This window comes from Ailuropoda melanoleuca, chromosome 1 (genome assembly GCF_002007445.2).
Source record: "Ailuropoda melanoleuca isolate Jingjing chromosome 1, ASM200744v2, whole genome shotgun sequence".
Classification (NCBI taxonomy): Eukaryota; Metazoa; Chordata; class Mammalia; order Carnivora; family Ursidae; genus Ailuropoda; species Ailuropoda melanoleuca.
Window position 1 is genome coordinate 107,722,614 of NC_048218.1, and position 24,053 is coordinate 107,746,666.

The 24,053-nt window shown below is 38.6% G+C and overlaps 1 protein-coding gene and 1 pseudogene across 1 annotated transcript in view; one reads left to right on the forward strand and one right to left on the reverse strand.

Annotated features, from left to right (window-relative positions):
* The window catches only part of AADACL2 (arylacetamide deacetylase like 2), a 24,449-nt gene continuing 396 nt past the window's right edge, over positions 1-24,053 (reverse strand). The window contains 6 exon segments of the mRNA XM_002916349.3: positions 1-603; positions 13,397-13,434; positions 13,437-13,555; positions 15,504-15,573; positions 19,617-19,769; positions 19,772-19,838. Coding sequence (XP_002916395.1) covers positions 1-603; positions 13,397-13,434; positions 13,437-13,555; positions 15,504-15,573; positions 19,617-19,769; positions 19,772-19,838 — 1,050 coding nt within the window.
* Positions 1,127-11,865, forward strand: LOC105236315 (annotated as a pseudogene).

Below are 24,053 nucleotides of genomic sequence, written 5' to 3' on the forward strand. Positions count from 1 at the left end.
TTATAAATTCTTATCCAGCCAACTAATATACATATCTCTTATCCTGAAACCTAGACGTAAATACAGTGGGAATTCAGTGTATGATAAAGCTCCATGGATTCCATTCTCAATGTGGTCATGAGTACCTTGAACTCCAACATTTTGAAGTCTTGAAACATACATAACTCCATCATCCCTCACAAGGTCATATTGACAGGTAAGCACATACGTTGGTGGGAAATTCTGTAACCAGGAATCATTGGCTAATAAGGGTAAAGCTCTGATATCCGTAAGTACTGGCCACGAATAATTGTATCTTCCAAGAATTGGTTCAGTATAAACATAATCCTTCCTAAACTTCTCAGATTAGAGAGTACTCCAGTTAACCAACTTAAACAAATGCCTCGATTCTAGAGGCATATGTTCATTTCTTCTCATTGCCTGGTAAAGTATTTCATCGTTGGTGAAATATAAACTCACGAATTTTATGGCTAAGTCTTTTGTTAGAACTATACCATGCTCGTTTTCTTGGTGAGATGGCAAATGACAATCAATCATCTGTAAGGAAGGGTAAAGTAAAGCCTGTGTCTTGATTTTATGTTTAAATTCAGGATCATTCTGCACCTGAAACAAACATAATGATGTCCTATAAGCAAAGACCTCCGAAACACCAAGAGGAAGAAATTTAATTTTAATAATTTAAGCAATCTTGTGGTAAACAAATCTATATAGGTTGATATGATATCATAATTATTTTCACAATATTTATAATGTCTTTTAATGGCATGAAAAAATGTTAAGGTCATTTCAACAGTAAAGTTTTTAAAATGTTAGTTGTATGTGTGAGACAGGAGAAAGTGAGATACAAACTCCCAATTATAAAATAAATAAGTCGTGGGGATGTAATGTACAGGACGGTGACTATAGTTCACCATATATTTGAATGTTGCTAAGATAGTGAATCTTAAAAGTTCTCATCACAAGAAAAAAGGTTTGTGGTCATGTGTGGTGGTAGGTGTTAACTACATTTATTGTGCTGTCAATTGGCAATATTTACATATATCAAATTATTATACTGTACATCGGAAACTAACATGATTTATAGGTCAATTATATATCTATACTTAAAAAAAAAAGCAACAGACATATGGCAGGAGGTGAGGCACTATTGGGCTGTACCCAAGAGCAATTTGAGAGACTGGGAGCAACGGCCACAGTGAGCTCCGCAGTCTGAGGTAGTGACAGAAGGATCAATAACCTGGCTTCATAACCACTAAGCACAAACCCTGCTAGGTTTGCCTCAGCAAGCTGATGGTTTACCATTAATTGGCTTGGTGCATAAAATGAGTTCAGTACAGTGGGCAAAGGGGAAAAAAGAGAGACACAGGGAGAGAGGGAGATACATACATGTAATGATGCTTTCGTCAAAAATCAACAATGCAAATAACCTAAATAGTACATTCCTGGGGGAAATTGACAGTATACATAAATTTGTAAAAATTCTTGACTGAAAACAATCATAGTGAATGGAAGAAATAAATGTAATTATTAAAATAATATTTTAGCTTACAGTTTAAAATCAAAATTAAAAATTAATATTCAAATGAAAATATTTTAAAGTTTAAAATAATACTTGGCTATTAAGCAGGTTTCGAACATCATACTATAAATTTTAAGAAACATATTTAAGTGTAAAAGTACACACACAAAAAGAAAAAGGAAAAAGAAAGCCAATTGATAGGTAACTTACCTTCTGAAAGAATGGCGATATTTGGAAAACAAAGGGATGAAATTATTAAAAAAAAAAAGGCTTGTTGATATTTACAGTTTGACATGAAGGAGAAAAATGAAATATTTGACAAGGAGCCCTTTTCTCTTTCCAGAGGTGAAAGGTGTCCTGAGATTCACCTATGACCCTGTGGACAGTAGGAGAGAACCTGGAAATAATCCCCAAGGAGCAAGTGTCTTAGCTAGAGCACAGCATTGGAGACAATGACATCTGGACAGATGAAGAACACCTGCTGCTGCCCCAGGTGAAAAGCTCAGAACAGGGGCGCCTGGGTGGCACAGCAGTTGAGCATCTGCCTTTGGCTCAGGGCGTGATCCTGGTGTTATGGGATCGAGCCCCACATCAGGCTCCACCACTGGGAGCCTGCTTCTTCCTCTCCCACTCCCCCTGCTTGTGTTCCTTCTCTCGCTGGCTGTCTCTATTTCTGTGAAATAAATAAATAAATAAAATCTTAAAAAAAAAAAAAAAGCTCAGAACTGGTGGATGGGCCTATAAGTCAATCTTTCACCACGGTGGTTGGCTGAACCCAAAGGAGGGAATAAACTGAAATCCAAGAGGTACCTCAGCAAGGGAAATGGTATCCTACACCTCCCTGATGCTCTCCCAAGGTGCCAGAGGCGTCACAAGTTTAGAATGAAAATGAGCCAAAACAATGTTTCCTGACAGAAACTCCCAAATCTCTCCCAGGTGCCCTCAGGTAGATGATTTACTGAGCAAAAGTCCACCATTAACATCCCACTGACCAAATCCCAAACCTAGATAAAGAAACAAACAGCACCACATATACAAGGATAGGGCAAAGGAACCCACCAACACCCTTATCTGGCCCTAACTGCCCTTTCTGCAATGTCAGGTGAAATAAATTGCTTTCCCACAAATGCGTCACTACTTACCAACTCTAGGTCCCCATTACATCATTTTTTGCTTGGTCATTAAATGCCTCTTCCTATTTCTCTGTAATGCTTTGAAGCTCATTTCAAAGTTAACCCCTTCACAATATTGGAAGAACACCCGCTCATCAGATACTCCAAGTTTGGCGATTTTGCCCTAGTCTTAACAACTATGTTATCAGTCTGATATGAACCTTCTCAGATGTTTTCTACACAGTCTACATACATGTTTATAACCACGTATGTGTGATTTTGCATGTGAGTACATGTTCAAAGCTCACTTGTCTTTCTCTAAGCTCCTCTAAACTTCCAAAGCTCTCTACCACTTTCAGGGCAATGATCATTTCCCCCTTATATTATAAAAATGTGCATAATGGATCTTTCTACTGGATTTTGAATTCCACAAGCATTGATAATATCTAAGTTATCATTGTATCTCTTAGTAAGTCTAAGATAATGAAATGCTCAGTCTAGCGTAAAAAAAGCAGAGAAATGAATAAATCAATATTGCTGCTCAGTTTATAATGCTCTTAAGAGGACACTATCCTTAGAGCCAAAAATCATAGGATGTAAGAAGCAGTGAGGGACGTGTAACAAATAGGTTCCAACAATAACACCGAATTACTGAATTATCTATAGCTTTGTTCTTTCTTTCTAGACCCACATGGACTCAAAGACAACTAGCTAATCAGAGTGCAAAGGTGCAAATAAGCATTAATATTGATCCATAAACATTCCTACTGAAAGCCCTGAGTGGACCGTCCTATAATGTAAACGTGAATATCACATGAATGGATATGTATTTCTCATTTTGTGGGCAACTCATATGTACTTGACTGCAAAAAGATATGTAAAATATTTATCTCAGGACATTATTACTCTGAAAAGAACAAGAATGAAAATACAAAGTCAAAAAAAAAAAGTTGAGAGAATATATCTTGCTTGTTATAGTATCCTTGAGATTTAATACTGGAAACTGTTTTTGAATTGTCTGTTTAAGTTTTTCTTATTTTTCAGTATAATTAAGACATTTGAGTAACCCAATAAAAGGCCATGGAATATGTTCAACAAAGCACATCCTTATTCGTAATCCTTTTCAATAATTAACATTATTTCAATGAGAACGCAGTGGATGTGATGCATTTGAACTTCCCTTTTATAGTTAAGTAGCATTAATCCTAAATTCATGAAATCTAAAATAGAATTCTCCTATTTAACTATTCCCTCTGCCTTTTTTAAATCAAACCAAGCAATCTGAATCTCTAACTGGTTTTTCAAGTTATAGGTCACGCCACTGATATTATTGTTATCATGAGAGTAGTTTACTCACACTATGGTAAAAGTTTGGTCTCCTAAATCTACATATTTGGGAACAAAATTTGGAATCAGTTCATAAAAGGTTTCTGTGTCATGCTAAAAAGCTTGGAGTGACATGTGAGTCAGAACTATTTTCACTCCTACATTAATTTCTTTGTTTATAACCAACCGTATGAGTTGGGAATGGTGACTGAGGGGTGGCTGATAGCAAATTCAGAGAAAAGATGCTTCATGACTTTATGTCCTGCACAGAGAGAACTGTATCAGGCTACTGACTCAACTGCTTTGAAGCCCATTCAAAGTAGTTGTCTGTCATGGATACTTGTACCTGACATAAAGCCTGCTCCAGACAGTCTGAAGCATTACCAGATCCTCTCCCATTCCCCAGATGTCCCATGACCATCTATTAGGGCATGGTGCTTCCTAGAGAAAGATTAAGTTCTTCCTGCCAAGGGCCTACACTACAGTTCCCACATTGAGTCCCTCGTTACCCACTGCCTCTCTCAAACCAGTCCCTGGTTCCCAAAGCTCCCTACCATCTAGCCCCCTGGTTTGGATGTATGTTACTCCAAGTTCTGCACATCCACATGTACTTATCCATTGCCTGACGTCCACAGAAGGATAGATGTATGCAAAATATGAACTTACATGTAGAATTCCTGCATCACTAGTGCCAAGTCTTATTCACCAAACTTAGCAGATCTACTCTTTTAAACCCAGGAATCCCAGCTTCATAGCAACTGGGATTGTTCCTCCCACTAATCTTCCTTTTCATTGACCATCCCCAACCACACCACACTCAATTTCACCATTATACAGATAGCCAGTGTGTATTTGCGTGAACTCCGAACCATCATGAAAGAATTCCAATATGAGAGGCCTTTCGACCCCATCCTAGGCGGCACGTTCCAACTACACTGGAAGCTAGAGAAATCCCACGTGGAGCCTGCTATGGTCTGAACATTTATATTCCTCCAAATTCGTATGTTGAAAATCTAATGACCAAGATGATGGTATTAGTCAGTGGGGTGTTTGGGAGGTGACTAGGTCCACCTTCCTGAGTGGGATAAATACCCTTATGAAACAGGGCCCAGAGAGCTAGCTTCCTCTTCCCCCCACATGAGGTACAATGAGAAGCTTGCAACCTGGAAGAGGTCCCTCACCAGACCATACTGACACCCTGACGTGAGACTTCCAACCTCCAGAACAGGGAGAAATAAATTTCTGTTGCTTATAAACCACCCAGTACCAGCTATTATGTTATAGCAGCCCAAATGGAATAAGACAGGGCCCTTCAAAGAGCCCAAGATGATCAACTTGCTCTCCTCCTTAAGGATTTATCCTGTTCTTTCCTGCTCCTTATTCCTGCCTTGAAAATTGCACTTCCCACTTTATGTCCTAAAAGTAGGACAGTGAAACAGAGTATATGATTCAAAAGTGCTGGACTCATGTGACATCATATCCAGGTACAAACCCAGTCAACTGGGGAAGAAGAGCCTGAAATCAGTATTGCTCAACGGTTAAGCTTTTCATATCTAAGTTTGAATCCTGAATTTAATAACATATTAACTCTATGACCTTGGACAAGATACTTAACTTTGTAAGACCTCCATTTCCTGATCTCTAAAATTGATGTAAATTAGTAGATATGGTATCTCAGTTTTGTGGGGGTGAGATAAAGCATTTAGAGTATGGTTCTGGGCATTCGGTAAGCACTCAGTTAATGATAGCTATACTTCTTATTGTCGTGGAGACAAATGTAATAGAAATCCAACATCGTATCCCTGAAATGCTTCAGAAAATGTTTGTTGGGGGCGCCTAGGTGACTCAGTTGCTTAACAGCTCAGGTCATGATCCCTGGGTCCTGTGACTGAGTTCCATGTTGGGCTCCCTGCTCAGCAGGGAGTCTGCTTGTCCTTCTCCCTCTGCCCCTCCTCCCACTTATGCACACTCGTCCGCGTCCACGCACGCTCTCTCTCTCAAATAAATAGATAAAATCTTGAAGAAGAAGGAGAAGAAGAAGAATGGAAAATGTTTGTTGATTTTCCACTGGGCAAACCATAGGAAATATTGGCTCAGCTCCATTTTTGTTCGAGGATGCACCAGTGGTGTCTTAACTGGACAAACATCTGAAAAACTCTTGTGCAAACCCATGGCTCAGACCACAGAAGGCTCCTAAAAAACATACCCTCTCCCTAACCCTATTTTAGTATTACTATACCATAGAAGACCATTGTCATAAGTTGCTTCTTTTCACCATTTCAGTCACTTGCTCAATCTGGCCTGTTACCTAATTCTCTATTTTCATTTCTCTTATTTCTTCTGAGTAGACGCTTTTTGACCAACACTTTTTGATTCAACACTTCCATTCAACACCTGGTGCTCCTCAGAGCAAGTGCACACCTTAACCCCCATCACCAATTTAACCCATCCCCCCCNTTTTACCCCCCCCCCCCCCCCCCCGGCAATCATCAGTTTGCACTTTATAGTTAAGAGTCTGTTTCTTGGTTTGCCCCTCTCTTTTTTTTCCTTATGATGGTTTTTTTTGTTTCTTAAATTCCACAAATGAGTGAAATCATATCTACAATGGAATACTCAACCATAAAAAAGAATGAAATCTTGCCATTTGCAATGATACGGATGGAATGAGGGAGTATTATGCTAAGTGAAATAAGTCAAATAACAGTATTTTTTAAAATACAAATGTGATTAACATTTTTCTGTGACTTCACAATGCCCCTGGAGTCAAGTAAAAAAAGAATAAATTCAAAAGGCCCTTGTATGATTTGCCTCTGCCAACATTTCTAACATCACTCTCCACCATACTTTCCTCTGATGTACTATCTATGAACTTTTTTGGGGGGAGAGGCAGCAGGATTCAAAAGGAGAAACAAACAGCGACTGCATAAATAGGGAGGGGACAAAAATGAATCCATTCATGCTCTTCTCAGGCAAACAGAAAAATCAACTTGATTCCAAAGGCGAATAATCAGTTACTGCTCATTTCAGCAGCGTGCAGAAGCAGTATCTTTATTTAATTTCTAAATTTTTCCCACAAAAACATGGTAAAGATAATCTGTAACACTGTGCTCTGTTGCACGATGGGACAGGTTAAAGAAAGCTGCTAAGCTGGAAAACAGGCTAAAGAGAAAGCAAAAGTCAGATCCTGGAGTATTCTGAAGGGTAGAGAAAGAAGGCAGGAAGAGGACAGGTATGATGTCAAGGTTTGGATACATGAAGATTTTTTTTTTAAATTATTGTTCCCAGATTCCAAAATACTTAAGAGTCTAGTTGGGAATATGCACATGCAACAAATTACAGGATAATCACTGTACTGGAACTGTGTAAAACTGCTTCGGGTAATATAGAGGAGGTTTGCCATGGGAGTTTCTAGAGCTTATGGAATATCCAGGTGGGGAAAACTGGGTTTTGAGCTCATGACAGTGGCCTTAGTGGGAAACATAACTTTAAGAACCTTCAGCAGATCAATCAGAGCTGAAGCCACGATGCCAGGCAGAGAGTAGGATAAAAAGGCAGAAGGACCAAATGTCGAGCCCTAAAGAATACCAGATGTAAGGGAGTGGATAGACCAAGAGTTTGTCTCTTGGACAAAACTGGATGAAAGAGAAGTAAGAAGAGAACAGAGAGAGTGCTATTACAGACCTCATGGGGAAAAAGGAGTACTCCAAGGCAAAAGTTGGAAAGAGTTCTAAGTGATGAAAGGAAGTTATATAAAAACAACAATAACAACAAAAATGCCCTTAAATAGGCAGATAATGAGATCCCTGACAAATTTAGCCACAGCAAGTTGAAGAAATGGCCAGGGGAGAACACAAAGGTGATGAACTGAGAAAAGTATGTATTATGAGTATGTAGAAAAGGAGCATAATTTGCTTTTAATTCAACCGGGTACAAAAAGAAAGACTAGTGATAGAACAGAGGGTTGGATTAAGGATTAAGAAAGGACAGTGTGGAGGTTCCTCAAAAAGTTAAAATAGAGCTACCCTATGATCCAGCAATTGCACTACTGGGTATTTACCCCAAAGATATGGATGTAGTGAAGAGAAGGGCCATATGCACCCCAATGTTCATAGCAGCATTGTCCACAATAGCTAAATTGTGGAAGGAGCCGAGATGCCCTTCAACAGATGAATGGATAAAGAAGATGTGGTCCATATATATCATGGAATATTACTCAGCCATCAGAAAGAACGATTACCCAACATTTGCAGCAACATGGACGGGACTGGAGAAGATAATGCTAAATGAAACAAGTCAAGCAGAGAAAGACAATTATCATATGGTTTCACTCATTTATGGAACATAAGAAATAGCAGGAAGATCGGTAGAAGGAAGGGAAGAATGAAGGGGAGTAAACAGAAGGGGGAATGAACCACGAGAGACTATGGACTCTGGCAAAGAAACCGAGGGCTTCAGAGGGGGAGGGGGGTGGGGGATTGGGATAGGCCTAGGCCGGTGATGGGTATTAAGGAGGGCACATATTGCATGGTACTGGGTGTTATAAGCAAACAATGAATCATGGAACATTACATCAAAAACTAAGGATGTACTGTATGGTGACTAACATAACATAATAAAAATTTTTAAAAAAGTTTTATTAGCTTTGTCTTTCTTTTTGTTTTGATTTGGAGATGAGAAGGCCTAGATATGGTTATATGCTGCAGTAAAAGAGCAAATAAAGTTTGGGATTTTGAAAATACTGGAAAGGAAGGGAATAAATTTTAGTTAAAGCCTCCTGAGGAGGCAGGAGGTGGGAGAGAAGTAATCCAGCAGAGGTGGTGGGGTGATTTTGAGTGGGAAATACAGGCTTCTAATTATAGAATGAGTAAGCCACAGTAATAGAAGGCACAGCATAGGGAATACAGTCAATGATATTGCAATAGTGTTTTCTGGGGACAGATGCTAGCTACACTTGTGGTGAGTATAGCACAAAGTATAGAGAAGTTTAATTATTAAGTTGTACATCTGAAACTAATGTAACATTGTATGTCAACTGTGTTCAAATTAAATACATACATACATACATACATACAGAGGCAACTAAATAAAGATTTCAATGATGACCATCCAAACTAGAAAAAAAGAAAAAGGAAGAGAAATGATCAATAAAAATTAGTTTCACCAGTAATAAAAAATGGAAATTAAAATACTGTTTTTAACCATTAAAAAAAGGGGGAGAAGACATATAAACATATATAGAGTACTTTGTTTTATGGTTGGTTGGTGGGGGCGCCTGGGTGGCTCAGTCATTAAGCATTTGCCTTTGGCTCAGGGCGTGATCCCGGGTCCTGGGATCGAGCCCCGCATCGGGCTCTCTGCTCTGCTGGGAGCCTATTTCTTACTTTCCCACTCCCCCTGCTTCTGTTCCCTCTCTCACTGGCTGTCTCTCTCTCTCTCTGTCAAATAAATAAATAAAATCTTTAAAAAAAAATGGTTGGTTGGTGGATATGTCAGTTGGTTTTGGAGATAATACAGGGTTCAAAAGAAGAACATATCTGGTGGCCATTTGCCCATTATCTCTTTAAGAAAATGTATTAGACTTAAAAATAAGCTTGTGAATCAAAACTAATTTCAAGTTGGAGATCTCTTAAAGGAGAGAAGGAAACCAGGGAAAGAGAGACAGAGACAGAGGGATAAGTAGAAATTCTTTACACGTTGTTCTTTGGCTAACATAAAGATCTCTTACTCTTAAACTTCTGAATTAATTAATTCTGCCTCTTTGCAGGGGTTACCTATACAATCAAAACCATGCACTGTGTCAGGACAGGGTTGTTTATTCCAGACTTAGCAATCCAATAAATAGTCAGACAATGAGATGCAAAGCTGAGAGGGCCTTCCTTGAAGAGGGTAGATATGGTAACATAAAAATTAATAAACGCTGTCAAGAAGTATACCCCCCAAAATAGCCAACTTGCCCAGACCCTGCAAAGAAATGAAAAGGGCTGTTGCTAACCATGTTTGACAGCAAGAAGGCAAGACAAAGCACCAGGTACTGCTGTTGATTGACAACCAAGGCTCCTACATCAACACCAAGCAGGAAGGTTTCATTAACTTTGCAAATGCTTAGCAGAGGAGCAATCAAGTTCACAAGAAAAACACAACTGGAAATTAGGTGGTTTGCAAGGATCAGCTAGCCATCAGCCTCACTGGCATTATGCAAGGATGCTCTAAAGGATACTAGTTTGTCCTTGTCACTGAAAGTTTGTCCTTGTACAAAGATGACAAGGAAAAGGAAAAGAAGTATATACTGCCTTTGGACAACCTGAAAGTTTGGGATATGGACAAGAGCTTTATGTCTAGCAAACACATCTCTGTATTCTTTAATAAAGAACAAAAGAATGCATACAAACATCGTTGCTTTCTTGAGCTGGCATGTGATTCACAAGAAGATGTAGGCAGCTGGAAGACCTCTACTAAGAACTGAAGTTTCTCCTGATGAATCTTTAACTGCAAATAAAGAGAATAGTCAAGCAGGAAAGTTTTCCATGGACCCAAAGCTGGACAGTCAACTGAAGACCATTCATAGCCTAGTAGATTCCTACATGTGTACCATTCATACATGTGTTGACATCAAATTCCAAAATGTAATAATAATAATTTAAAAAGTAACAGTATAAAGGGGAGCCTGTTGCACAACAGAATAAAAACAGAAGACTTGAGTCCCAAATATAATACAGATCAGTCCCTTCCTACAAGTCCATGGCTATTCACTTCCCCTGTGTTGGTCTCAGTCCTTATACAGAAAAAGAATGCATATACCCATGGTTAGAGTGTGGAGAAAACTATTCACTTCATGATATTTAGAAAATGTTGAGTTTCCAGATATATGAAACCCACATGTAATGTATATGTATTACATATACACACATGGAGAAGATAATGGGACCATTATGGACAGAATTATTTCACTCCCAAATTAATACATATAAATCCTAAACCCTAGTATCTCAGAATGTGATGGTTTGGACATATTTCCTCTAAAGAGAAATTAAGGTTAAAAAAATCCTGTAGGTGGGTCTAAATCAATATATCTGGTGTCTTTATAAAAGGAGAATTGGACACAGAAAAGACAGATCTAGGGATGATCATGTGAGGATACAGTGACAAAGCGGCAATCTACAAGCCCAGGAGAGAAGCTACTAAGAAACCAAACATGCTGATGATTTGATCTTGGACATATACCTTCCAGAACTGCGAGAAAATAAATCGCTGTTGTTTAAGCCAAAATCAAAAACAAAAAGACCCCACCAAATTCCAAAAACGATATTGCACCTTATAACCAATAATGTTAAAAATTTTGTGACTTCGAAGCTCTTAGCACAGTTATATTCTTTAGAGGACCAAAACACTCTGATGGAGAAATCTGCTGAGCAGGCTTATCACTGAGGTGAGATGTTTCAAAAGTACCAAACTCTTAAGCCTTTGCAAGCATTAGTGACACAAACACTGGCATGACCTTCACCCCCAGCTCCGCTTCCTGTGAATGACTCCTGGAAACAGCAGTCCTGCAGTTCACTCCCTCCAAGCCTCACGACCCAAAGGAGGCGGACATTGAGTGCTCCCCTCATGTGGCCCACATTGCCCACAACCAGCCAAAGGTGTGCTCCTGTCATTCTGCTCCTAGACCCTGGCCCCACTTGGAAGCTCTCCCCATTCCATTCCAGCTGGCTCCTTACCTCTTTTTCCCACCAGCAATGACTCATTGGAGCACCTCTGCAAGTTCCCTCTCAGCCCACAAGAGCCCCTCCCAGTGTCCTGAATCAGCTCCCTGATTTTGAGTGAGGACAAACCCACAATCCTTATGAGTGTCTCTTTGCATACCTAACATCAAGCTTTGGTGCCATGAATGAAGAAGCAGCCAAGCCTTGAAGACTTGGTCTCAGGAAACACAGTTGACTAATTGACTTGTGTGACTAGCCTGTCTGATTTCCCTACAGTTACATACTGGAAAAAACCTGACTTACTCCCTCCTCACCAGCCCTCTAAAGTTTGACTTTTAGCAACTGACTGTCATTTGAACAGATGATGAATTCATTTTGTGATTTCTGATTTCAGCTATGAGCTTTCTATTTTCCTCATCATTCTTCTTCTTTAAAGAACAAATAAAAATTTATGATTAGGTATTCTGAAAAAAAATAGAGAAGTTGGAATGCTTCCCAAATGATTGAATGAGGCCAGTATAACTGTTATATCAAAACCTGGCAAAGAACTTTAAAAAAATAGAAATCAATCCCTCAAATCTTTAATTTTAATAAAGGAAAACTAGTAATACATAAAAATTCAAGTCATCATGACCAAGTGAGGCTCATGTCTGGAACGCAAGCATAATTTTACACCTGAAAGTCAATTCACATAATTTACCATGTTAAAAGAAGAAGGGAGAAAAATCACATGGCCATCTCAATATATGCATTAAAAACATTTAGCAAATTTGGGGCACCCAGTGGCTCAGTCAGTTTAGCAGCCAACTCTTGGTTTCAGCTCAGGTGCTGATCTCAGGGTGGCTCACCCTCAGCATGGAGTCCGCTTGTTTCTCTCCATCCCGCTCTGCCCTTCCCCAGGCCCTCCTGCCTTTGCTCACTTGCTAGAGATTTCGCCCTTTTAAATTAATTAATTAGTTAATTCTTTTTAAAAATTATCAAATTTAATACCTATTTATGGAAACACTATCTGCAAAATAGGAATAGAAAGGACTTCCTCAACGAACAAAAGCCAACTATGAAAAACCTTCAGTTAACATCATATTTATTAGTAAAATATTGAGCAATTTTCCCCTAAGATTCAGAGCAAGACAATTGTATTCAATATGATCCTGAAAGCCCTAGACAGTGTACTAATTAAGAAAGAAAAGTATAAAGATTGGAAAGAAAGAATTAAAACTATCTCTAGTCATGATTGTTGTAGAAAATCCTAGAAAATGTTAAAAAACTACTAGAATCTCTAAGTGAAACTTTTAAGGATAAGGCCAAGGTAAAAATCAAATATATGCCTATATATTGTCAAAGAAACATTTGAAAAATATTGTTTTACATGAAAATTTTCCAAAATAACTCGGGAATAAATTGAAGAAAGATTTGTAAGGTATCTACACTGAAAAAGTAAATTACTACTTGTCAATTTAGAAATTAACAAGATATCCCAATATTTTGATGGAAAAGGTCTAGAGTAGTAGGAACAATTTTGAAGAAGGACCAAAGATGAAGTCAATGTGGTATCAATAGAACAGAAGAGAGGATTCAGAAGTAGTCATATTATTAGGAACTTAGACTCAAGCATCACTGTAATCCAGTGAGAAAGGATATCTTTTCAACAAATGATGCCAGAAGAACTGGTTATCTGTACAGAAAAAAAAAATGAGTTTTGACCTCAACCTCTCAGAATAAAGACAAATAAAACATACCCGTTGAGTCATTGCTGCTGCCAAATTACCCCCAGAATACAGATTCGGGTGGGATCTAATCCATATTTTGCCAGAATTTCATCTTGAAGAAAAAACTTGATTGCAGTGAAGGAATCTTCATGTGCAACTGGAAAACAGTGTTGAGGAGCTAGTCTATAACTTTAAAAAAAGAACAATTCATTTAAATAATATTTTTAAAGTACTGTTTGTAGTTGTAACTTTCCATGTAGCTTTTAAATACCAAATAGATGCAATTTAACACCAATCTCTATTATTTAATTTTCCAAAAATCAAACTTGAGTTTTTCCACTAACTCCTCATGATTTGAAAAAACATGAAAATTCATATAAAGGTTTTCAACCTTGTATCTAAGGTCCATGGATAACATTGTGTGTGAGGAGTAGGGGATATTATGAACTCCCTAAGGTTGTAAGCATAATTTTTAGTCCAAGCACATTTTGGATTGGATATACTCTATAGCTTATATCATTTCTCAATGTAACTGATGATCCAAACATAAACATATATATATGAAAAGCACCATTGAGTTTTGACGGCAGCAGATCTAAGATCTTTTCGCTCTTTAGAATAAAATTTGTAGTTTGTAAATATCGGTACTTAACATTAAATGTTGGTGAGATAATACTTAAAATTTTATCATAAACTATATTTAGGAAGTCCTAAACAAAGTATAGGTTAAACTCACCCCAAAGATGTTGGTGTCTATTACTTTAAATGCAGTAGATTTAGACTTTTGGGGGCAAAGAACAACACAATCGTAAGGATTTGATAGGATATATAAGCCAGATACAAACATATCACTATATTAAAACAGATATAAAATGAGAAGGTTTAGATTACTTCGAAAGCTATGAAGGTAAGGGGCACCTGGGTGGCTCAGTTGGTTAAGTGTCTGACTTTGGCTTGGGTCATGGTTTCAAGGTCTTCAGCCCAGCTTCGGGCTCCCTGCTCAGTGCAGAGTCTGTCTCTGTCCTTCCTCCTGCTCCTGCTCTCTCTGTTTCTCGCTCTCTCTCTCTCAAATAAATAAAATCTTAAAAAAAAAAAAGCTATGGAGGTAAAAAATAATGTCCTCATAAGTTAGAAGTATCCTTGAAAATAGGAAGTTGTAGGTACTCCAAGTAACCATAATGACAACATCGGCAATCACTCTTTAGATGATCAAATTGTCACTTTAGTTGTCTCTCTAAACTTTCACAGCTTCCTAGCTACAAAAGAAAAAAACAAAACAAAACCCTATGTCATTATGGCCTCTAAGAACTATTGGATTAGAAGTCTCTAAGTATGTTTTTGTTACTATGGACTAGGGAATAGGGGTAAAAATAAAAAATCCTCTTGGGGATATCAGCTTCAGAAATACAGACTGTACCAATCTAAGAAAATACTGAACTGTCCTGAGACATTCTGATATTTTCTGGCAAAATCCAGAATGTAAGCTCTCTTTTCTGAGAGTGGCTTAAAATTCTTAGCTGATCTCTGGGTACCTGGGTGGCTCAGTCATTAAGAATCTGCCTTTGGCTCAGGGTGTGATCCCAGAGTCCTGGGATTGAGCCCTGTATCAGGCTCCTCCGCTGAGAGCCTGCTTCTTCCTCTCCCACTCCCACTGCTTGTGTTCCCTCTCTCACTGGCTGTGTCTCTCTCTGTCAAATAAATAAATAAATTTTTTAAAAATCTTAAAAAAAAATTCTTAGCTGATACCAGCCTTTATCTCCTACATTACTCCAAGAATTATTACAAAATAAAACATTTTATCCCCGACCCAAACACCACCTACCATCCCAAATGTGTAATAATTTATTTCTTCCTATCTAGCTATGTTATCTGGGGCACAAGTTGGGACCTGAGTTTTACGTGTCTAGAACAAGTGTTTCCAAAATTGCTCACTCAAGGATGTCACTCAGAGACTCACAGAATCACAGAATGTGAGATCGTGCACTCTTTTGAGGAATGGTCTATGTTGCAATGATGACAAATAAAATAGAGTGATTTTTACAAAATTATATATGAGGCATAGTTGACTTGATTTGGAAATCAAACCTGTACTTGGTGAAGGCAAAATCATAGTAACCAAAGAAAATCATTCTCTTACTCCACTCCTACAACAACAGCATCGAGTTTCTTTGCAGTCCATCTATTCAGGGAGTCAAAAGCTGTATTCTCTGAAATGAAGAAATAAATGTCAGAGTATTCTCGGTAATTAAACAGCAACAGAAATGCTTATAGCTATGAACTTGGAAAGAAATGTGATTTGTGAATGTTATAAAGGAACCTATATTTTCCACTCCATTTCTATGCAGAAGGACTGGAATCCACATGATACACTCTGCAGGAGTGTTTCCTTAGTCACTGTCTCCAGGGATGAAAAAATGACTTTGCAGATTGGTGGTTCTGAAGAAGAGAAACTAGGCTCAGCCTATTCTGATTTTTCTCTTTTCATCTGCTGCCTGTACACGAGGATCCTCACTCCCAAGAACCTTGTGTCATGTGCATTTTACTCTGCTTGTTCCTTCAGGCAGCAAGTTTCATAGCGAGGAAGTGTGTGACTGGTCATCAGGGCCAGCCACTACAGGTGAATTAATCTAACTCAAGAGTGTCATAACAATACTGAAATACACATTCCCCAAAGCCTTCTTTAGAAATAATGGTTATGTGTTGACTGTCATTTATGTGAATGCTGTGTATAATCTTCAACTGGTTCAGGATTCCGGGGAGAAAGTACTGATGTACTAACTCTCTAAAACTACAGCACTCGATGATATGGTTCTTTGAACTTCCAAATTCTTTGAATATGGCCCATTATAAAAGGATGCAATAACCTTGGTATTTAAGACAGAGTCTAAGGAAAAGCAACTAAATTTTGAGAGAGCCTCTGGCAAGTCAGTATGTGGACTTAGATGTACATATCCATTTTGGCACACACGGCACAGAAGCCATTGTCCCCCCCCCCCAGTACACACACATATCTCATCCCAGGTACCTCCAAATCCAATTTACCAGTGCCCTGGCCACAAAACTTTGGCAATCTCTGTGACATCTGTTACTACTTTATTTACCACAGGATCCTAGAGATTCAGAGAATTCTAGAGCCGTGATCAAATTCCAAACTTTTCCAAAATGTCTCCTGCACATTAATAAAACTTCAAATTAAAAAAAAAAAAAACGAATGAAATACTGGGTGTGTGACTACCATGAAAACAGAAAAGTAAGTCAGATAGAAAAATAATGTTTTCAAAGATTGAGCTGATAATTTGCAAGACAAGGCAATGGGTAGATAAATACCAAATGTACAAGACATAAGAACCCTCTGACCCTCACACTGAAAGCCCCTCAATGATATGCTTCAAACCTGTCTTCATTTTTATTTCCCAATACTTTTCACTTGTCTTACAACAAAAGTCAGTTTAAGTTTTTTTGTTTCCCATTCTTTAAATCCAGCTGTCCTGACTCATGATCTTGGCTGATATGATCTGTTGGCTCATGTTTTTCTCTTTTCTAAGTCCAATTATTGAATTTATATCACTTGTAGAACCCAGATAGAAACAAGAAAATATTAGGAGAGATGTCGAAAAACAACCACCATGGTTCTATGTAAAAAAGTCTACTAAAGAAATATCTTCTTATATTTCTTAGTTCTCAAAGAAACTTCAGCAAGTTTAAAGGAGAAAACAAAGTAGGAAGCCTAGGAAACAAAGAAAGGAAATTGAAATTTAAAAATACCATAGAATAGTTATAGAGTCTATGTCCTGATTTGTCAACAAATAGAAGGTATCTAAGTCTTCTATAGTTTATTTATTTAAGTCCTGACAGATCTATGAACAAATAAAGTGCAAATATAAAGCCAAGACACAGAAAGAAGACACAACTGAAATTCAGCTGAGCAAGAAATTGGAATGTGTGTCCTGAATAATAATTCACACATTTTTAGGAATTACTGATCGCAATCATTGCATTTGTCAATGAAGGGGAAATCAATCTGATAATCAGGAGCACGTCTAAGTATTTTTCAAAAAGGTGATATTTTCTCAACTGTGAGCATTTCTCTAGTGATGACTGAAGTCCCAGGTAGTATGTATATGGATGCTTGGATATTTCACAGACCTTATAAAAACCTTAATGGCATTAATAAATCTCTTTAGAGACAAATGAGGCCAAACAGGTATTTAATTTATCTTACATATCTTATAATATCTTATAACGTACTTTATAAAGGAAGCATTGTATTCCAAACACCCTAATGCATGACATAAATTATAGGTGAAATCTAATTTACTGAAAAGATTAAGGAGGTGAAAAATACATAAAAGTCCTGGGAAAACATTTTGATTAATAATCCCTCTAGAGAACAACAACAGAATTTCCTTTTAGTCATTCATTTTTTTTTCTCAAAAAGCATTTATTTGTTGAACATTCATTGCATGGAAAATGCTTTGGTAGATGCTAAGAGGTGATTCCACTTCTTAGAGAGATGCTAAACCAAACATCCAACACAATTATAAAACAAAACAAGGATTGTTGCCATCAGGTAAACACAAGCTGAAATGGACCACAAAGCACGATGGTAAAGTCTTTTAAAGCCAGGGAAGACTATACATGCACACACACACACACACACACACACACACACACACACACAACCTCACCCACAAAATGATAATTTACCTGAACATTAAAGGTGAGCCAGAGTTTTCTTAAGATGGGAAGGACATTCTAGAAAAGCATAGCCAGAGATAGAAATAAGAATTCACAGAGCGTTTGGGAACTAAATACAGCGCAGTATGATCGAAACAAATTATGAAGGGGAGCATCAGCAAGAAAAGTTAAAAATGTAAGAACCTGGAAATCTGGACACTATGCTAATGGATTTAGATTCATTTTATTATGTGATGAAAGTCACTGAAGAGTTTAAACAAAGAAATCATGTAACCAAATTTGCGTGTTAGAAAGACCCAGTACACTAAGCGTAGAAGATGAAATAAAGTTGAACAGGACACAGGCAGAGACATCAGAAAGGAATATCTTTAAAAGATCATGAAGTACTAAATTGTGTTAACGAAGTCAAAATGTTCAGAAGTAGAATGAACGGGATACGGTAATTTGATGTGAGCACTAAAGAACTGTAAATAATTGACTATAACTGCTATTTACTGAGAGCTTTCAGATGTTGGTTTAGACGGATGGTGGGTTTTTTGTTTTCTGAGGCCATTTGGACACAAGACAATAAATTGAGCTTGAGATGTCTGTGGTTTGTCCAGTTGTAAATGTCTAAATGATAGCTGTATATATGGATCCAGGACTCAGGAATAGTATCAGAGAAGCAGGTTCAGGATTGGATGTCAGCAGCACTTGGATTTTTGGAGAAAAGATTGGAAAAGAGAGTGTGTAAAGTCAAAACCCAAAGGTAGGGAAAGAATTCTGGGGGGACAAGAATATTTATGAAGAATAAACATGGAAAATCTGTTATTTTCTTTGTTTGGTTTGTTTTTAAAGCTTTATTTATTTATTTATTTATTTATTTATTTATTTATTTGAGAGAGAGAGAGACAAGGAGAGAGACAGGGAGAGCAAGCATAAGCGGGGAGAGGGAGAGGGACGAGCAGACTCCAAGATGAGCACAGAGTCCAATTCAGAGCTTGATCTCATGACCCTGAGATCATGACCTGAGCTGAAGGCAGACACTTAACCAACTGAGCCACCCAGGTGCCCTGAATAGGAAGAGTTTATTAGAACATAGGTCTATTTTGTGTTTTCCTTTAAGAATCAATACTAGCAACCATTCTAAATTTAACCACTGTTAGCATTATTGTTATCAGTAACTACAAACTTGACCTTGTAGCCACCAACGTATGACTCTGATTTACCATTTAAAACATCTGCATCCCTTCAATGTTTCTGCTCCTGAATATATTCTGATCCCAAAGAAAACAAGTTATAATAATTGATTCATTCATACCCTACTTTCATTTGATATAAGTTCATTCAATATAAAAGCTGAGAAGAAAATGCTTAGCAAAACCAAACCAAACAGAAATAATGATCTCCATGATATTTTTTGCCAAACATGTCTATGTCTCTCTACTAGATAGCTAATATTTATAGCTACACTTACACCTATTATACATGTAAGTATGCATATTCATATTAAATAGTTCTCATATCAAAAATATACAGCCAGTTATAGTTTTTCCTTATATGATGAACTTACTGAAACTTCCGAAACAAAAAGCACCACCGTGAAGATAGATTACAGCTTGTCTTGGGGTTTCTGACTTTCTCTTTGGCAAGTACAAACGAACTGGAACGTGAACAAATGTTGTATCCATCACTGTGACATACTCATCAGAAACTGGTTGGGTTAGTCCAGCCTCAATAGCATGGAAATTACCTCTTCATATTTTATAATACCTATACTCTCAAAACACATAGCCTGTAAAAGCAAAACAAAATTGAACACGTTCATCTTTAACATCAAATGCATAGAAAGAGAAAGTTAAAAAAGGAAATCATAAGCAAAATAGATAGATATAGAATGTTTGTAACAATTATTTCCAAATAATACTGCATAGATCTTAGTCCCTAACCGTGTTGCACATCTCAAGGATTTTGTATTTCAGATTTGTCACTGTGTCACTCAAAAGCTGTCAGTTTACCAGTTTTTTTTTTAATGTCTGTCATAAGTATTTCTTATTTCTAAATTCTTATCTGAAAAATATCCAGGTCTTGAACCACCTTTTCCTTCCTTTTTGTTTTATAGAAATGCTGTCTCATTTTTCTTCTTTATGGTTCACTTTATTTAATCCAAAATTTTAAATATTGTCTTCTGACTACACTACTAATTATTCAAATGTCCTGGTTTTCAACTCCAAATAGATTTATGTCCTATGCCCCCCCGATCCCTGTCCCCCAAATCCTGTATTTGATATCATTGAAGAAAGCTCTCCCTGGTATTCCTGACAAATTTTCTAGGATCTTTGTGACATGTCGCTGGACAGTTTACTCAAAAGAAGAACCTTAAAAATCACATGGTCAATAAATAGTACATAAAACAGCCTTTATTCCCACAATTATTTCCAAGAGTTTGAGGTATTATAGGGTCTTAAAGAACGTCTAATGCCTATACTTTAATGACGAGGAAGCATGCAGCTCTTAAATTGCAACCAGGAAATGTCAAAGCCAAATCTGCACCCATTTTTCTAGACCAGCCTCTTAGGCTATCACTTACTGACTATATATGACCAGAAACAAATTACTATCTACTTCAATTTTTAAAATCTCAATAATAATAATAATAATAATAATAGTAGCAGTAATAATAAATCCCTTGGTGGGTTGTTGTAGGATTCAAGTGAATTAGGACTTTCAATGTCCATAGCAGAGTACCTGGCCCATGTATGTATTCAATAAAGCTTGTCTTATTTAAGTATTCTTCGCTAATAAAAATTCTTAAGTAGTTTCATGCTAATTGAATATAATCAGGTAGAGTATCCCTTAAAGCAGGTTTTGGTAAATTTTTCATTTAATGAATTGAATTTTAAAAGATTTTTGGCAAATTGCCTTGTTTTTCATTTCTTAGATATTTTGTTTCTGAGCAGATAAGTATATTTTGAACAATAACAAAAGTACCACTTTAGAGATTATTTTGTACTCTTCTAGCATATGTGATCTATAATTCACAGAACAATCCTGAAAAGTATTTACGATTAGTATCCGCATTTCCTAAGTTTAAAAAAAAGATACAATGAAGGGTTAAGGAAATTTTTCAAGGTTGGACATGCTCTTCCACCAAACTCAGCCTTCCAATTTAACATATGATGGATGCAGCAAAGCATTTTATTTATCAAGGTTACTTTCTCAAAAACTTTAATTTTCACTTCCCTTTCATATGTTAAAGAATTAATTTTTCTTCCTGGTATCTCAACTTTGACTTACAAAATTCAGTACTGAGAAGAATAAAATTGTTTTCTTTAGAACAGCCAATGACTGTTAATTTTACTAGAATAATCTTTAAAGTAAATACACGGATGTTTTTCTTACTATCTTTTGAAAAATAAAGAACAATCCATATACAGTATCAAATCTATAAAGGGTGTAATTTTATTACAGATTGGCGATAGGGAGAATAATTTGTAGCTGAAAAAGGAAAAGCCTTTATGGAGCTGGTACTTGCTTACCCACATCAGCTCTCATGTTACGTGAACTCAAGGGGCAATAGCACTGGAGGAAGAGAGAGTTACAGTGAAGGTGTGCCTCTCCAAGTAATCAGACAGATAAATATCAGGACTTAGCAGACACAGACAGGAAGAGTTGGCTGTTTTCACAGAACTACTCTCTGCCATACAGAGTACTAGGGAATGGCCTCTCCTGATGAAGTAGATTGCTCTCTCTTCTCTAATCTAATCACTGCCACCACTGTCTCCTTTCAGCTTCTTACTGCTTCTGTCATCAAAGAACATTTCTGGGAGCCTCTTGGTTTGGCAGAAAGAGTATGAGTTTTGAAATGAGGTATTTGTGGGTTCAAATTCTGAAGTTGTCACTTTCTACCTGCATGAGCTCCTCTCAACTTCTTTTTCCTCCTATAAAGTAACACAAATAATCAAAATGTAGTGGGGATGCACAGAGGTATATATTATAGAAAGCCTATATATTCTAAAGCTCAAAAATGCTGGTTTCTAACCTTATCTCCCTCTTACCAAGGAGCTATTTTTGCTCACATTCATAATCAACCCCACATATTTCAAGTCACACAATCTCTGAAACCTAGCAATTTAGAATTAAAGATAAGCAATGGTAACCATTGAGATAGTGAGAGCCCTAAATTAACATCAAGTAGGTATAAACGCCAATAATATTTTTTTAAGATTTTATTTATTTATTTGACAGAGAGAGACAGCCAGCGAGAGAGGGAACACAAGCAGGGAGAGTGGGAGAGGAAGAAGCAGGCTTCCAGCAGACGAGACTGATGTGGGGCTGGATCCCAGAATGCCGGGATCACGCCCTGAGCCAAAAGCAGACGCTTAACACTGAGCCACCCAGGCGCCCCCAAACGGCAATAATGTTTATCTGTATAATGTATGTAAGTAAAACCTGACTGAAAACTCCAGTGTGTCAAATGTAACTCAAACATAAGTTATCAAGTAAACTCAAAGCTTTTCCCTTCAGCAGCACCACTTCACGCATATCACAACAGACACAATCTTTCCACTTAGATCTAAACCCCTGGGAAGCAGGAATCCTGCCTCACTCTGCACAGATGCAGATGCAGATATTTACTTACTTTTCTATAACTGATTTATTCTAACAAACAAAGAAGCAATGGTTATTTCAAAAACAGTTATTACTGAAAAGATCATACGCGGGAGGGGAGTTAAGATGGCAGAGGAGTAGGGGACCCCTTTTTCAGCCGGTCCCCTGAGTTGAGCTGGATAGGTACCAGAACCAGCAGGAACATCCACAGAATCAGCCTGAGACGCAGGAAAATACATCTGGATCTCTACAAATGAACATCTCCAGCGCTGAGTATCGAGGTACGAAGCGGGGAGCCGTGAAACCACGCACAGATATCGGAAGATGAACAGAAGGGGGAGGGAGCCGCCGTGACAGGGCGCCGGGAAGTGGTAGCCACCTGCAAGGGGGAGCGGACAGACCGCGGACCCGCACGCTTGAGACAGCAGACTGAGAAGGGAGCTCCGGGAGCGCACGCGGGGCGGCTGGCGGCTGGCGGGCCACCTGCACCGGGGAGTGGGCGGACCGCGGACCCGCACTCTGGAAACAGCAGACTGAGTCCATGGGCCGGGAGCGTGCGCCAACAAGCATCTCACGGAGCTCCGGAGCTCCAGTGTGCTCACTGGATTCAGGCTGAGACCGGGAGCTCCGGGAGCGTGTGCAGGGCTGTTGGCAGCTGGCGGATGGAGGGCCACCTGCACAGGGGAGCAGGCGGACTTGCGGTCAGCACCCGTGAGACACCAGACTGAGACGGGGAGCTCCAGGATCCCGCGCGGGGCGGCTGGCGGCTGGCGGCTGGCGGGGTTGGAAACACAAAGGACAGAGACGCGCCGGCCCTGGAAGTGAGGGCTGGGATGCCGGGTGTGGGGCGCACAGCCTGGGATGCTGCAGGGTTGAGCAGCACCAACAGAAACAGAGTTAAAGTGCCCAGAACACCAGTGGAGAACGATCCGCGATCCCTCTGTTCTGAGACAGAGGCTGAATTTCACCCACTGCTGCTCTGACTCTCAGAAAAGGCACAGCAAACCACCAGGGAAANCACCAGGGAAAGCCGCCAGAGAACAAAAGCCTGGAAATACCGGCTCACAGGGTGCCCATCCCCATCCCCCCTCACAGGGGACATGGAGACTCTACCCTGCTGAGTACCGGCCAGCAGGCCCCTCCTCCAGAAGGCAGGCTGAAAAATCAAGAAGCCAACAACCTGGAGTGCCTGAGTGGCGCAGTCATTAAGCGCCTGTCTTCGGATTAGGGTGTAATCACAACGTTCTGGAAAGGAGTCCCTCATCGGGCTTCTTCACCGGGAGCCTGCTTCTTCCTCTTCCACTCCCCTGCTTGGGTTCCCTCTCTCGCTGGCTGTCTCTCTCTCTCAAATAAATAAATAAAATCTTTAAGGAAGAAGCCCACATCCCTAAGATCTCTA